At 40.9% G+C, this 16112-nt stretch overlaps 1 protein-coding gene across 4 annotated transcripts in view; it reads left to right on the top strand.

The window, feature by feature from the left end:
- The first annotated feature begins 470 nt into the window (after nt 1–470).
- Nucleotides 471–16112, top strand: part of BLTP3B (bridge-like lipid transfer protein family member 3B) — an 88745-nt gene continuing 73103 nt past the window's right edge. For 2 of the 4 annotated variants that reach the window (XM_042247124.1, XM_060414108.1), the window contains exons 1-2: nt 471–754; nt 10030–10176. Coding sequence is in view for 1 of the 4 variants with exons in the window: in XM_004006648.4 (XP_004006697.2) it covers nt 711–754 (44 nt within the window). In the remaining 3 variants the exon portion in view is untranslated. The remainder of the gene's footprint in view (nt 755–10029; nt 10177–16112) is intronic. The other 2 variants (XM_004006648.4, XM_060414109.1) reach the window with 1 other exon arrangement.

The following is a 16112-nucleotide window of genomic DNA, read 5'->3' as shown; positions in this document are numbered from 1 at the left end:
TGAACTGAACTGAATGTCCAGGTCCTGGACTCTATTAACACACCCTAACAACTTTCACTTTCCTTAGAATTTCTAGAGGAAACATCAAATTATAGCATTTAGCCAGGGTAACGCAGACTAAGCAAAGAAGAATATGAAGAAAACTGAGTAAGTAAAGAAAGCAAAGCAATCCGCACTTTGTGGAGTCAATTCTGACAGGGAAATGAAACAGAAAAGTGAGATATGGACGAAGCACTCAGTGAAGGACACTAGAGCCTGAAGATGGAGGTCTAAAACCCAGAAGGTTCTGAGGTTGGGAGTTAAACTACTCAAGAGTCAGGGACAGGTAGTACCCCGGTCCCGAGACCCTGCAAGGGAAGCGGGACAACAAACCTCCGGAGCCGGCGCTGCCCCGCCCCGCGCCGCCCCGCCCCGCGCCGGCCCCGCCCCGCCTCGCGCCCGCGGCTCCCGGGCCCTCCCCCAGGTCTCTTAGGTGATGCTGCAGCCAAGATGGCGCCGGCGGCGGCCGCGGCTGCCTGAGCGCAATGCTCCGGGTCCTTGGCGGCAGCGGTGGCGGCTGTGGCCTCGGCCGGGGCCTCGGGTCTGTCCCGGGCGTGAGTGCTCAGGAGACTCTACTCCGGCCGGGTGAATCCGGACAAAGAGGAGACGGCCTCGAAGAGAGGAGGCAGTGAAGAACAGAGAGAGAGCGCGGCGCCTCCCGCCTCGGCACCATGGCTGGGCTCATCAAGAAACAGATCCTGAAGCACCTTTCCAGGTTAGAGCCTCGAGCGTGGGCACAAGCCCGCCTCCGTCCTAGGGTACCAGAGGCAGCCCGCGGCTTCTGGGGCGGCGGGGACTGGCAGCCGAGCAGGAGGCGACCCTTGGACTCCCTGCTCCAGAGGGGCAGAGGTCGCGCCCCCTGATCTCCCTTGGCCCCTGCACTCAGGGCTGGCCTCGCGAGTCAGCGCCTGATGGGGTCGTCCCCGGTCGGGGTCGCCCACAGACAGGTTCGCCTCTGGACTGCGCCCCTAGATGGATTTTCTCCCCCGATCGGCTCGCGGAGGAGCGTGTTGGGTGGCAGGGAGAGACTGATGGCTGAGATCGTCCCCGACGCGGCTTCGGGGGGGCGTCGGGAGGACCCTCTCGGGCGGTCCTGCGCGGAGACTGGGGATGGTCTGACGTCGCCCAGGTGCTCGGTGTCTGCTCGCCTCCATTCGGAGCTGAGCGGTTCCGTTAACCCTGGGCGTCTAGCGCAGTGTGGACTCTTAGGGCTGAGCCTTGTCTTCTCACTGAAATGTTAACCTTGTTATTGTTCTGAATTCACCCTGCCTCGCCGTTCCCAGTCTGTGCATTAGAGGGTGTGCCTGTTTGCACAGTTAGGATTTGTTTTAGGTAAATAATCAGTGTTACCAACTGTGGCAAGTTTTTTCTTAGCCCCACATCATTCGTACAGAGTTTATTACTATTTTTTTAAATCTAAGATCCATAAATTCAGGGAGTCAACATCTGTGGTAACAAACCCAAGACTTGTCATCCTTTCCATTTCATAACGCGGTTTTAGTCAGAATCATGACTCAGTAAAGCTGGCAGTTTGTTACTGCCCCTGACTTTTCCATATTTGTCTCAAAACACAGGCTAAATGTAGGATCTTGTTTCCAAGTTGTTAACAGCGAATTCAGAATGCTTGATTATGACCCTTTCCTCTGTTATTTGTAAGATAAAGATTACTTTTAACTGATTTTAGGAAAACACCTGGGTGTGATGATATACTTTTCATAGTAAAGAGAGCTCTTGGTTGTCCGAATCGTTGTATACCACAGGTTGTATCCTGGAGAACAAAGTTATTTCTGTGATTCAGCAAATATTTTCCTCACTTATAACATTGAATAAGATAAAGGTATTTTTTTTAAAGTAACCAAGTATAGAAACACTGATGATTATATATTTCTTAATAGCATCACTAATTGGAAATTTTCTTTTGAAATTGTCCATATGATCCAATAATGAATTACTTCATTTTGGTAGAAGATTTTATCATTATTTTGTATGATTTAAGTAAGATCTGACTTGCAGATGTCCTCCAGCCTTTCTCATACTCAGTTCACAAGAAAATTTACACCTACAGAAAATGATTTGAATTTCTATTTTCTCACTCTCCCGAGGATGACAGTATTTACATAGCTAGTTCCATTTTAGATGCACTGGAGAAAAGTTTGTTCAGTCATTAGGAACCTTAGGACATTATAGAGTTTAATTCTCTTATAGAACTCCCATTGAGAAGGACTCTTACAAATTAGCTGTAAAGGTAATGGCTTACTTCACAAAACAGACACATTCAGAATTGAATCTTGAGAACTACTTTTTTTTTTTTTTTAATATAATAGAGTGTAGATTTACCATGTGTTAGTTTCGGGTATATGGCATAGTGAATCAGTTATACATATAGAGGATTACTTTTTAAATCTGTATGATTTCTAATAACTGCTTAACTAATGATTTTTTTGAGATGTGTTTTTGAAGCACTTAAGTTTTCAGTTAATTCATGTTTCAAAACTTCCTTAAGTCAAGTGACTGAAGAGTATCTAATTCATCTTCTTGGTTAAGATATTAACCTTACTGCTGTTGCTGTCATCTCCTAAGAAAAATACAGTTATTTATAGATATAAAGGATGACAATAGAAGAAACAAGGTGGGTGTTGTGATAATTTACTGTTAGGTAGTGATGAACTTCTGAAATTATCTAGGTCAAACTTAATTTTATAGATTATTCAGTAATAAAGATGTCACTGTACTGATCTAACCATCCGGAACACAGTTTGATTGGGAATACTCAGAACATACTATCTTCCAATAATAGGCATTTCTTATGACTAGTGAATGGAACTCATGGTAGTTTCTTAATGGAGGGCTTACCTGACCATTCTTTTCTCTATAGCACTCATCCTCATCTGTAATAAGATGTACTTATTTATTTGTAGTTCATTTGTCTTCTGTACTGAATGTAAACTCCATGAGGGCAGGGCTTTTTTTTTTTTGAGTCTAGAATAATTGTAGGTACTCAATGACTATTTTTTGAATGAATGCATGAATGGCAACAATGAATTGACTGTGCTTCACACTATTTTTTTTTTTTTTAAGTCACCAATATTATCACAGATATCGGGCATGGCCAATTTTCCTGTGGTTTTAGGAAATAATGGACAATTGAATAATTGAATAAATATGGTGCCTTTGGTATCCTGGAAAGAAAATGACACTTTATCTAAGAGATAAAGAAGATAATGTAGGAACAAACAGGAGAAAAAGAGTGCTTACTCCAAGCTTGGAGGTTAAGTGTGGTGAAATTGTAAGATTAAAACCAGTATTATTCAGATACAAGGGCTTAAGAAAGCTGAGAACCGAAGAACTGATGCTTTTGAACTGTGGTGTTGGAGAAGACTCTTGAGAGTCCCTTGGGCAGCAAGGAGATCAAACCAGTCAATCCTAAAGGAAATCAGTCCTGAATATTCATTGGAAGGACTGATGCTCAAGTTGAAGCTGTAATTTGGCACCTGATGCAAAGAACTGACTCCTTGGAAAAGACCCCGATGCTGGGAAAGATTGAAGGCAGGAGGAGAAGGGGACAACATGGATGGCATCACTGACTCAATGGATGTGAGTTTGAGCAAGATCTGGGAGTTGGTGAAGAATAGGAAGCCTGGTGTGCTACAGTCCTTGGGGTTGCAAAGTGTCGTACACACTGCAGTCCATGGGGTTGCAAAGAGTCAGACACGACTGAACGACTGAACTGAACTGAATTGAACTGATAAGAGAATTATTCTTTAGAGATTAACAAATGCTTAAAGCAAATGATGAACTATTTGAGAAGTGTAAATCTATATACTTATTCCCTATCTAGTTGTTTAGTTTGTATTCCAAGCATCTCTTTCATTGTTAATAAAAAGTTTGTATACTTGAAACAGATCTGAAACTGAAGAGGACAAGTGAGTGAGTGAGTGTGTGTGAGTTCATGTGCACACACGTGCAGATTAGTTACAGAGTAGTTACATTTTAATAGAAGTGAAACAGGATAAGCCTTTGAAGGGGATTTTACCCTGATCTTTCATACTATAACTGTCACATAATATGTTTTGGAGAGTTCTCTAGGAGAGTATTTTTTTCCCAAGGAAATGGAAAGCTCTAAAGAAAAGTTAGAACAAGTGTAAGAAAGAAAATAAAAGCAGGAGCTTACCTTTCAGCTCAAGTCCTCGTTACCTGTTACTGTGGTATGTGTACATATGTGCTCCAGCAAAGGTGAAGGGCAGGGAGTAAAAGCTTGAAGATGGGGTAATTTAAGCCAGGACGTAAAAAGAGATGGGGAAGATTCAGATACAAATGCTCCCCCGCTCCCCCTTTGGCTCAAGGCATGTTATGCTGGAGGTAGAAGTGGGTGTTGCAAAGACATACACTACACCTGAATGTAGTCTTTGTATAGTTTTAAGCAGTGGTTATGAAAAATGGGTGTTTGACCCCTCAGAGGATATTTGGCAATGTCTGGAGACATTTCTGATTGTCATGACTCGGCAGAGTTGGGTCTTGGGGTTGTAACTAGCAGGTAGAGGCCAAGAATGCTGCTAAACATCCTGTAGTGGACAGCACGTTCTCTCACAGAAAGAATTATTTGACCTACATGTCAATAGTTTTGAGGTTGAGAAACTGATTTAAAGTATACACATGTGTGTCAGATTATTGGACTAGGATACTGGGCTAATTAAGATTATATTGTCTGTCATAAATATACTGCTGCTGCTGAGTCGCTTCAGTTGTGTCCGACCTTGTGCAACCCCATAGACGGCAGCCCACCAGGCTCCCCCGTCCCCTGCCATGTGTTAGATAGATAGCTGGTGGGAACGTCCTGTATAGCACAGGGAGCTTGGCCTGGTGCTCAGGTAATGACTAAGAGGGGAGGGGTGGGAGGAAGTTTCAAGAGGGAGGGGATCTATGTATACATGTAACTGATTCCCAGATAGTGCTAGTGGTAAAAAACCCATGAGGGTTTGATCCCTGGGTGGGGAAGATCCCCTGGAGGAGGGGATGCAACCTACTCCAGTATTCTCGCTTGGAGAATCCCATGGACAGCTGAGCCAGGAGGGCTGCAGACCTTGGGGTCACAAAAGAGTCAGGCACAACTGAAGCACGTTAGCACCCACACATAGCTGATTCACTTCATTGGTCAATGGAAACTAACACAGCATTGTAAAGCAATTATACTCCAATTAAAAAAACTGTAAAAAAAAATTATATTGTCTGCAAACAACAAAAACATGCTCTGTTTCACTTAGGCTAAAAGAGGAAATGTAATAGAATGCTGTTAGTGTGGGTCACAGAACCTGGAAGAGCCAATGCTTAGGGCCTCGTTGGAAGAGTACTTGAACCTCAGCACTATTGACATTTGAACCAGACGATTCTTCTTTGTGAAAGGCTGCTCTGCGCATTGTAGGATGTTGAGCGGCACCTCTGGTCTCCACCCACTAGATGCCAGTAGCACTCGCAGTCTTGACAATGAGAGCAGGTCTCCAGATGTTGCCAGGTGTCCCCTGGAAGGTACAACGACTCTCAGTTGAGAACCACTACTTTAGGGTGCTGTCCCATCTTTCACAACTCCCAGTCTGATCTTTCCTGTTGAAGTTTCGGATTTCAGAGAGAGAATCTGTTTGACCCAGTTCTGTTTATCCGTGGGTCAATTAGCAATGGCAAAGGGTTGTACAGCAAAGATGTGGTCATGGGAAGAACTGTTTAGAGTCAGGCTTGTTGCTCCGTTTGGTGTCTTTAATAGGCACTGAACAAAATTAGGTTTTGGAGGGCCTCATTTGCCGTGTTAGGGAAATTGAAATTGAACTTCATCCCAGGAGGTGACTGCTAATAAAGAATTCCTGATTAAAGAGGGACATGATCACTAAAGAAACATACATGGTTATGAGTTTGATTTGCAGTCTAAGGTTCAGGAACATTTCTCTGGGTTGGAAACCCAGAGTCTATAGCAGTGCTCTGATTAGATTAAGTAGAAAAATAATGTAGAAAGATATCAGTATTCCACAGAATTTATGAGAAGGTTAGAGAAACAGACTTGGGAAAGGCCTGGATACCGGCCAGCTCCAAGGATTGAGGTAAAAGAAACTTCTTGACAGTCTCAACAAGACATACACCCTAAACAAAGCGGAAGAAATAAGTAGAAAGGGAGAGTGGCCTGAGAAGATTAACTATTTGGAATATTTATTAAGGAGATTAGGAAAGGTTGAGTGTTTGCAGGATCTTGTGTTGTGACTGAATGGCAAAAGGAAGGGAGATTAGAGTGCCTCACAGTATATTTAATGAGTGCTTCTCTGTACCAGGTGTGTGTGAAGTGTGTGTGTGAAGTCACTCAGTCGTGTCTGACTCTTTGCGACCCCGTGGACTGTAGCCCGCCAGGCTCCTCTGTCCATGGGATTCTCCAGGCAAGAATACTGGAGTGGGTTGCCATTTCCTTCTCCAGGGGATCTTCCCAACCCAGGGATCGAACCTGAGTCTCCTGCATTGCAGGTAGACGCTTTATCCTCTGAGCCACCAGGGAAGCCCTGTACCAGGTACTAGTCCATAATGTTGCGGCAAACTCCCTGCCCTCAGTGGAGCTTACATTTTAATCAGAGAAGGCTGAGAGTAATTAGATTAATAAACCTTCACATTTAAATTAAATGTGAAGTACATTGCTATTGCAAAAAATAACAGAGAAAGGGAGTAGGAAGTGCATGGAGGTGGGGGGACAGACTTTGCAATTTTAAATCCAGTGATGGAGAAGGCTTAATTGAGAAGGTGTTATTTGAGGAGAGAGCTGAAATTGGGAGTGCGAACAAATGCAAAGATCCAGAAGAGGAAGCTTACTTGTCAGTTTTTGGCAAATACATTAATGCCTCCAATATAGGTGAATTGGAATGATGACTGAGGTGAGTAGAGGAAGATAAGATCAAAGATAAATCAAGGGCCAGATCTTGTGGGACCTTGTAGTGACTTTGGCTTTTACCCTGAGTGAGACTGGAACCCACTGGAAGGCTTTGAACCATTGATCACTCTGCAGCCAAGTGGGAAATAAATAATTGGAGGGCAGGGAAAGAAGCAGGAGCCTAGTGAAAAGTGTTAACTATCCAGATGAGAAAAAATACTGGCATGGAGCTAGGTGGATGCAGTGAAATTGCTGAGATACATAGTCAAGTTTTAGACATATTTTGAAGGCAGAGCCACAGGTTTTGCCAATAAATAAGATGTGGATTGAAAAGGAGAACAGTCATGGATGACTTTGACATAAGCAACTGGGAAGATGGAGTTGCTATTAATTAAGTTGGAGAAGATATGCAGAAGGAGCAGGTTTATGGAAAAAGATCTGGAGTTTGGCTCTGGATACGTTAATTTGATTGTCTAATAAGTATATAAATGGAGATCCCTTTATTTGTAAGCTAATTTAGACTGGGCCTCTTATAGTTTGGCAACAGTGAGGTCAGTGTTTTTTGTGTGTGGTCATCCTTTGGCTTAGCCAATAATTACAGAAAAGTGAATTGTGAGTTGAATTTTAGGGGGTGGATTTTTCTTTTTTTCTATTAAGTACACTTCATAGAAGCATCTAAAATTGAGCAGGGTGCCTGTTTCTTTCATGTTAATTTACAACTACAGCCAGATATTGATTCTTAGAAAAGTTACTTTCAGGAGATTGATTTGAAAACTTAAGGTGAGAAGGAGATTGAATGCGTGGTTTATTGGATATTATAATACTATTATCCTAGAATCAGAAGGTATTTGTTTCTGTCACCTAGAAGGAAGTTATTAAAATGGTGAGGTTATAGACTTTCCTAAGATTTAACGGGTAGTGTTGACAGGGACGGGGGAGCCTGGTGGGCTGCAGTCCATGGGGTCGCTAAGAGTCGGACACAACTGAGCAACTTCACTTTCATTTTCACTTTCATGCACTGGAGAAGGAAATGGCAACCCACTCCAGTGTTCTCGCCTGGAGAATTCCAGGGACAGGGGAGCCTGGTGGGCTTGCCGTCTATGGGGTTGCACAGAGTCGGACATGACTGAAGTGACTTAACAGTAACAGTTGAGTAGTTAAGTCACTTATCCAGCACCTTCATAATTTGATTATTCTCCACTCCAGTATTCTTGCCTGGAGAATCCCATGGATGGAGGAGCCCAGTCCACGGGGTCGCAAAGAGTCAGACATGACTGAGCGACTTCACTTTCACTTCACTTTCATACTGCCTGTTCAGGCTGCAGTTTGCACCTAAGAGTTTGCTTTTCTTTGAGTTTTCAGCACTTCCTGTATTACTCCTTTATGGTATTTTATCATCCTGTTGCAATATCCCTTAGGAGATTCGTTTATTACTTGGAAATCATTTGACTTTAGGGATTTGGAAAACATAGTCTTTTGACTCAGCAGTTCTTTAAAGTTGGGGAAGGACAATTTCTCCATTCTTTTCTTTTTACTTGCATAGTTTTTTTTGCAGTATTACACTTTGCCGTAATATTGCAGTTTCCAGTCTAAATGTTTCCTCAGTAAGTTGATCTCTTAGCAGTTTATGTTTTAAAGTTTGCATACTATGTTACTTAAGATGAGTAATTTAATATTTCTATTAAATATTGGTATTTACAAGTTGAGATTAGCTCAGATTGAATGTAAGTTACAAGCTTTATGGGGCTTCCCTTGTGGCTCAGCTGGTAAAGAATCCACCTGCAATGCGGGAGACCTGGGTTCGATCCCCGGGGTTGGGAAGATCCCCTAGAGAAGGGAAAGGCTACCCACTCCAGTATTCTGGTCTGGAGAATTCCATGGACTGTATAGTCCATGGGGTTGCAGGGAGTCGTACATGACTGAGCAACTTTCACTTCACTTTGCAAGTTTTATGACACCATTTCCATAAGTGAAATACGAGCAGTTATTATATCAAGACCAAATTATTAAAACAAAATTAAGAGCTGAGCAAATATGATCCAGGATGTATTTTTTGGGGGGAGGCATTATACTTGTTATTGGTCTGTCTCATAATTCATTGACTTATTTTGAGACTTCTCCCAGCCAAAAAGAATATTGTATAAAAAATTTGAACCTCTATATTAGTCTATCCTTTAAGACAATTTTGGCTGTATGTATAATATACTCTTTTTTCTACCCAAAAGTACCATTAAGAGAGGAATCTGTGACTTCTTTTCTGCCACTCTTATTATAACATTGTGGTGTTTTCCTCTACTGTTGTTTATTTATTTTAGAACAAAAGCTTCTTGTTTATTAGTTCCTAGACTGTCATCTCTTTAAGGGCAGCATAACCCTGATAGGCTCTGAATTCTGAGGGCAGTGACTGTGCTTGTGTGGTCGCTATTGTATCTTTAGCATCTGCCACAGTACTGTGGTACATGGTAGTTGTTCAGGAACATTTTTAGCTGACTGGAGAAATAGATTTATACTATTGTAAATTTATACATCTGCCGTCATAGAACACATAGGCCATAAACACATGTATTTATAAAGCTGTATACATTTTTAGCAATATTACAATCTTGATGTTTGTGGGTTATTTTTCATAGGTGACTTTACTCTTTAGTATTCTTTATGAAATGAAATGAGGATTATAGTTTTAACTGGGCCTTCTGGCAGTTAAAATTTTGACAGTTTGTAGGTTGCTTGTCTTTTAGAATGCTTGTCCTAATTGGTTTCATTTAGTATTGAATTATTTAGTTCATTCTTTGTGTAACTTTTGTATAGCCTAGCTGTCTCATTTTTGTTTAATATTATTTTAAATATAAAATTTAAAACATATTGATTTAATAGAGTAGTAGTGCTACCAGTGGTAGAGAGAATGAAGAAAATCATAAATGATTAATTTTTCTTAGATTTTAAGCAGCATTTGCCTATAGTTATTCCAGTGTGAAATACAACTGTATTTTCTTTAAAGTGACTCACAGCTAAATATTTTTATCATATCATTCCTTTCCTCTTCCTTCCCTTAAACTTGCTCCCTTCTGTGTCCCCTGTGTACCCATTCCCTGCAGCGATCCCTGCTGGCTGTGGTGGAGATTGGTGTGCTGTGAATTTCATAATCACCCAAATGAGTCCCAGAGGAGTCTAAGAAACCCTGGCAACTGACTACTTGCTTTCACCAGGAGTAGGGACCTTTTGTCTGAATTTCCTGCCCTCAGGTAATTCTTCTATTCCCCATTTTTTTTTTTTCTTCTCTCTCTGTAAATGCAAGCACTTCCTGTGCCCACATAAAGATACATTGAGAATATTTTCTAATTCTTCTTGTTTTAGTCAGACACCAATTTCATGTTTTTTTTTGTTTATTTTTTTTTAAACTATGTAGCTACAGGCCCATGCAATTCTCTTAGAATGTCTTATAATAGATAAGATTTGGCAATGTACTTAAAGTTATAACTAGGTCTTTCTGATGTTGCATGAGTGAGTTTTTTAACTTATTGTCAGCTACTTGGAAATAGTAATTAACATTATCTACTCTTTAATGGGTTAGGCATTATAGTCTAATGTAATTAATGAGGTATGAAGGCTCTTTTTATAAAGAGAATGTTTTGACCAATTCACTGAAGAACTTGAAAGTTTTGTGTTTTTAATGTTGGTTATAATTTTTATCAAAGACATTGAAATAACTCTCATGAACAGCTGTGAAAATAGAATTCATTTTGAAGAATATAAGGGCTCCCACCCCAATCTTTTCTTCTCTCTCCCCCTGCCCTTTAAAAATCAGGGAAAACAGTTATGCTATAAAACCAGATTCATGGAAATAGCGCTAAATTTTTTAGTCTAGGACTCAATGAAAAACCTAGAAACTTACATTTGAACGCTTCTCATCCTTGGGAAATTTATACACTTAAATACTTTGGGCCTCTAAAAGTCTACTAAGAAATTCATAATTGAAGACTAGTCATGAGCAGAATTGAGCCACTTGTTACATGCTTATCCTTGGTGTAATGGAACAGTTGACAAACCTGCTGACCATTCATTAGCTGGCAATTGTAGGTGTGATTTCTTAAATATTATTTTCTGCTATTCTTGTATGCTGCCAGAGTCCAGCTCCAGCAGCCAGGCAATCAACCTGAAGGGATGAGCAGTGTCTACGGGGAATGATGTAGTCTCTGACTCAAGGTGCGGGGCTGCATGTTTATTTCAAGCTTCAGGTTTTCTTTTATACTTTGACAAAAGCATTAGGTCAGAGGTTTGACATTTTTAGTTCCCCCTCACCCAGATTTATTATCTCCAGAAATCGTTGTTGCCCTTCAAACAGAGTTCCTGCTTCAGAGTCCCTACTCCTGGTGAAAGCTTTACTATCTATTATCTACTTCCTCTTATTTGTCCTATACTTAACTTCTGATTACATTGTAACTCATGTTTATGTCTGGGTTGCACACCGCATTCCTCAGTTTATTTCTTATCTTTCTGAATCCTCTTTGCCCCTAGCATCTTAAGCTCACTATCTCCTAAAAAGGCTTCTAGCTATTCTTAATTATTCCTAAGCCCTAAGCTCAGCAAACTTCTTTTGCCATAAACATTCCCCTCACAAACAGGTCTCAGATAACAATCCTTCCCATGGCTGCAAGCTGCAGCCTACTTGCTCATCCTGGAACATTCTTGGTAAAGATCCTTGAACAAATGTCAGTGGTTACTTTATAGATTATTTTCTGGGCACAACTGCAGGAGCCTTTGTGCTTTCTCATGCTTTTCTCAAAAACAATAAGCACCTTAACATTCTTCCCAGCCAACTCAACCGAAGAAAGGAAAGAACAAGTCAGAATCGCAAGACCTAACTCCTTCATCCCGGGACCGTGCCTGCAGGATGAGGAGAGGGGTTTGGGGCCGTGCTTCCATTTTGTCAGTAATGCCTAACGTGGCTCCCGACAGTTTGCTTTCCAATATTCTTGATTCCATCATCATTCGGTTATCTGGATCTTATCCAAATTGCCAATGAAGAATGCCAAGCTTTATCTTTCAGTAGACTGTTAGAAAAACCTTTGAGATTGTTAAGATATTGGCAGTTAAGAACTTCTGTTGTTTCTGGTGGCATTCAAGGATGGTTCTGATTTTGTGTATACCTCTAGCAAATCCTCTGGGTCCTTTGCTTCGGAAGTATAGTCATGGCTGTAAATTTTGCTTTGCCTAGATTACACCCCCTTAGTGTTTCTTTTTTGGTCTGGTTTGTGCTTAGCTCATTGAAGGTAAGGTATAGTGATTTTCGTCTAAGCTTAAATCACATCTGTCTTTGCTTTTATTCAAGTTACCTATGAAGCTTAATTCCTTTTTCTTCTTAACCTTCTCATTTTAATCAGTGATTGTCTCTTTTTATTTAAATAACTCTTGAATTTATCTTTTTATCCTGAATATAGCATCTAGCAGATTATTTGCTACAAAGTAGATATCAGTAAGATTTGAATATCTCTACTGTCACTACCCAGATTTAAATCATAATTTCTTGGATCAGTTGAGGTTAAATATTCTCATTTCTCATGCTTCTTTAAAAAAATAAATTTATTTATTTATTATTGGCTGCTCTTGGTCTTCGTTGTTGCCTGCGCACTTTCTCTCATTGCATTTTGCAGGCTTCTCATTGCAATAGCTTCTCCTGTTGTGGAGCATGGGCTCTAGGTACCCGGGCTTCAGTAGTTTTGGCATATGGGCTCGGTAGTTGCAGTTTGCGGCCTCCAAATTGCAGGCTCAGTAGTTCTGGTGCATGGGCTTAGTTGCCCTGAAGCATGTGGGATCTTCAGGGACCAGGAATCGAACTAGTATCCCCTGCATTGCCAGGTGGATTCTTAACCACTGGATGACCAGGGAAGCCCTTCTCATATTTCTTTATTCCATTCTTGAAACTGTTGCCAGAGAGATCTTGACAAAATACTAATCTTATTTAATTTCTTGGTAAATATTTTTCAATAGCTCATGTTCAAGCTTTAAAATTTGTTTTCTTTTTTTGGTTTATAACATAATTTTTTGTCCAAAGAAATATAAGTAGAACTTTACTGTGTAGAATAGTAGTAGGGCTCATTCTAGTTGAAACAGCAGTTGGGAGTGGGGTTCAGCTGGCATATCTTTACCCTTTTTATTTCTGTTCCACCTAGGTTGAATCATGAGCAGTCTCCTCAGGGGCACTGTGGGAATAATACTGATATGTAGGATGGAACCTGCATTCCTTGGCATGAGATACAAGAGTTCTTCACAATCTGGCTGCTGCTATGCTTTCAAAGCATATAATTTCTTTTCAAACTACCTTATGCTTTTCAAACTACCTTATTGTTAGCCTTGTGCTTCATCTGTGCTGGCTGCATATGATAACCTTGAACATGCTGCTGCTTATCTGAAATGTCCTCCTCTGCCCTGGTCACCTAGCAAAACGTTACTCTCAAAAACGTGGCTCTAATGCTGCCTCCTCCATGAAGCCTTGCCAAAGCAGTAGGCTTTTTAACAAAGTTGATGACCTCTTCCCTCCTGCATCTTAACCTAGTCTCATTTTTATTATAATATCTGTCACTCATTGCCTGACACATAGTATGACTATAAAACACTACAATAATTTCTTTCTGTGATTGCTTCTAATAGTAAATCATGAGGTCTTTGAAAGCAGTAATTTTGTCTCATTTGTCTAAGTTACCCAAGAGCTTAATCAGAGCTCAGTTTTTGCCTTGAAGAATGTATATCTAATTGTGTCAGGTTTTCTGACATTTTAACGAAATTTAGAAACCCAGGTTTAATGTAACATCTACCCATTTTAAATGTTAGCCGCATATTCTGGTTGTTAGAAACACTGTGCAGGCCAGACAAAACATGTCTGTGGGCAAAACACAGCTCATAGGCTGCCAGTTTGCAGCCTTTCCATTCTTTGGATGTTTCTGTGGAAAAACTAGTTAGACAGGATTGGTTGATTTTCTTTACATGCATGTTACAAAAATAACCAAGCCAAATAAACTCTGCAAATTGTGAATGCTCAAAAAAAAAAAGTGGGGGGGAATTTATTATGAGCATATCTTGATCCTTGTCCCATCCTTGTAAGTTTTTTAAAACAAATTTGTTGTTCAGTTGCCAAGTCGTGGCCAACTCTTTGCGACCCTATGCACTGCAGCACGCCAGCCTTCCCTGAAGTTTGCCCAAGTTCATGTCCACTGAATGGGTGATGCCATCCCACCATCTCATCCTTTGTCGCCCCAATCCTCCTCCTGCCCTCAGTCTTTCCCAGCATCAGGGTCTTTTCCAGTGAGTCAGTTCTTCACATCAGGTGGCCAAAGTATTGGAGCTTTAGCAACAGTCCTTCCAATGAATATTCAGGGTTAATTTCCTTTAGGATTGACTGGTTTGATCTCCTGCAGTCTGAGGGACTCTCAAGAGTGTTCTCCAGCACCACAATTCAAAAGTATCAGTTCTTTAGTGCTCAGCCTTCTTGATGGTTCAACTCTCACATCCATACATGTTGGGAAAGCCATAACTTTGACTATACTGACCTTGGTCTGCCAAGTGATATCTCTGCTGTTTAATATGCTGTCTAGGTTTGTCATAGCTTTTCTTCCAAGGAGCAAGTGTCTTAATTTTGTGGCTGCAGTGATTTTGTAGCCCCCCAAAATAAAATTTGCCACTGTTTCCACTTTTCCCCATCTATTTGCCATGAAGTGACGGGACTGGATGCTATCTTAGTTTTTTGAATGTTGAGTTTTAAGCCAGCTTTTTCGCTTTTCTCTTTCACCTTCATCAAGAGGCTCTTTAGTTTCTCTTCACTTTCATTAGAGTGCTTTCATCTGCATATCTGAGGTTGTTATTTCTCCTAGCAATCTTGATTCCAGCTTGTGATTCATCCAGCCCTGCATTTCATATGATATGCTCTGCATATGATTTTAAATAAGCAGGGTGAATACTCCTTTCCCAATTTGGAACCAGTCTGTTGTTCCATGTCTGTTTGTAACTGTTGCTTCTTGACCTGCATATAGGTTTCTCAGGAGACAAGCTCATCTGATATTCCCATCTCTAAGAATTTTCCACAGTTTGTTGTGATCCTTCACACAGTCAAAGGCTTTCACATAGTCGATGAAGCAGAAATAGATGTTTTCTGGAATTCCTTTGCTTTCTCTATGACCCAGTGGATGTTGGCAATTTGATTTCTGGTTCCTCCTCTGCCTTTTCTAAACCCAGCTAATACATCTAGAAGTTCTTGGTTCACATACTGCTGAAGCCTAGCTTGAAGGATTTTGAGTGTAATCTTGCCAGCATGTGAAATGAGTGCAGTGGTGTGATAGTTTGAACATTCTTTGTCATTGCCGTTCTTTGGGATTGGAATGAAAACTGTCCTTTTCCTGCTTGACCATGTTCAATTTACCTTGATTTAGGAACCTAACAGGTTCCTATGCAATATTGTTCAGTTTACAGCATCAGACTTTACTTTCACCACGTCTGACTGTACTTTCAGACACATCTACAACCTAGTATCATTTCCACTTTGGCCCAGCCTCTGCCTTCCTCCTGGAGCTATTTCTCCACTCTTCCACAGTAGCATATTGGGTGCCTTCCGCCTGGTGGGCTCATCTTCTCGCATCGTATCATTTTACCTTTTCATACTGTTCATGGGATTCTTGGGGCAAAAATACTGGAGTGATTTGCTGTTCACTTCTCCAGTGGGCCATGTTTTGTCAGAACTCTCCACTATGACCTGTCTTGGGTGGCCCTGCATAGCATGGCTTATAGCTTCATTGAGTTATGCAAGCCCCTTTGCCACGACAAGGCTGTGATCCATGAAGGGGAATGGAATGGTAATTGATCCTAAAATACCTCTTGAGTTAAAATTGTACAAATTTGATTGTAGTCTTGGCTTTGCCTTAGTGTGACCTTGAACTATGAACTTAACCTCTCTCAGCTTCACATTCTCTGCTGTAAAATGAGGACTTTGAATTAGAGAAACTTTTCCAGCACTAAAGTTGTAAAATTATTTTATATTCTTTTCTTGTATAAATACTTCCTATGGCTCTACTAAGTTATTTTACTTGGCTCTAAATCTAGATGACAATAGCAATGGTGTGGTTTTCAAAAAGCCATGGTTCAAAGACCTTAGTAATTCTCATTTTCTTATAGTTTATTAAGTTAGCTAGTC

Source organism: Ovis aries, chromosome 3 (genome assembly GCF_016772045.2).
Source record: "Ovis aries strain OAR_USU_Benz2616 breed Rambouillet chromosome 3, ARS-UI_Ramb_v3.0, whole genome shotgun sequence".
Taxonomy (NCBI): domain Eukaryota; kingdom Metazoa; phylum Chordata; class Mammalia; order Artiodactyla; family Bovidae; genus Ovis; species Ovis aries.
This window is presented reverse-complemented; position numbering and strand designations above follow the sequence as displayed.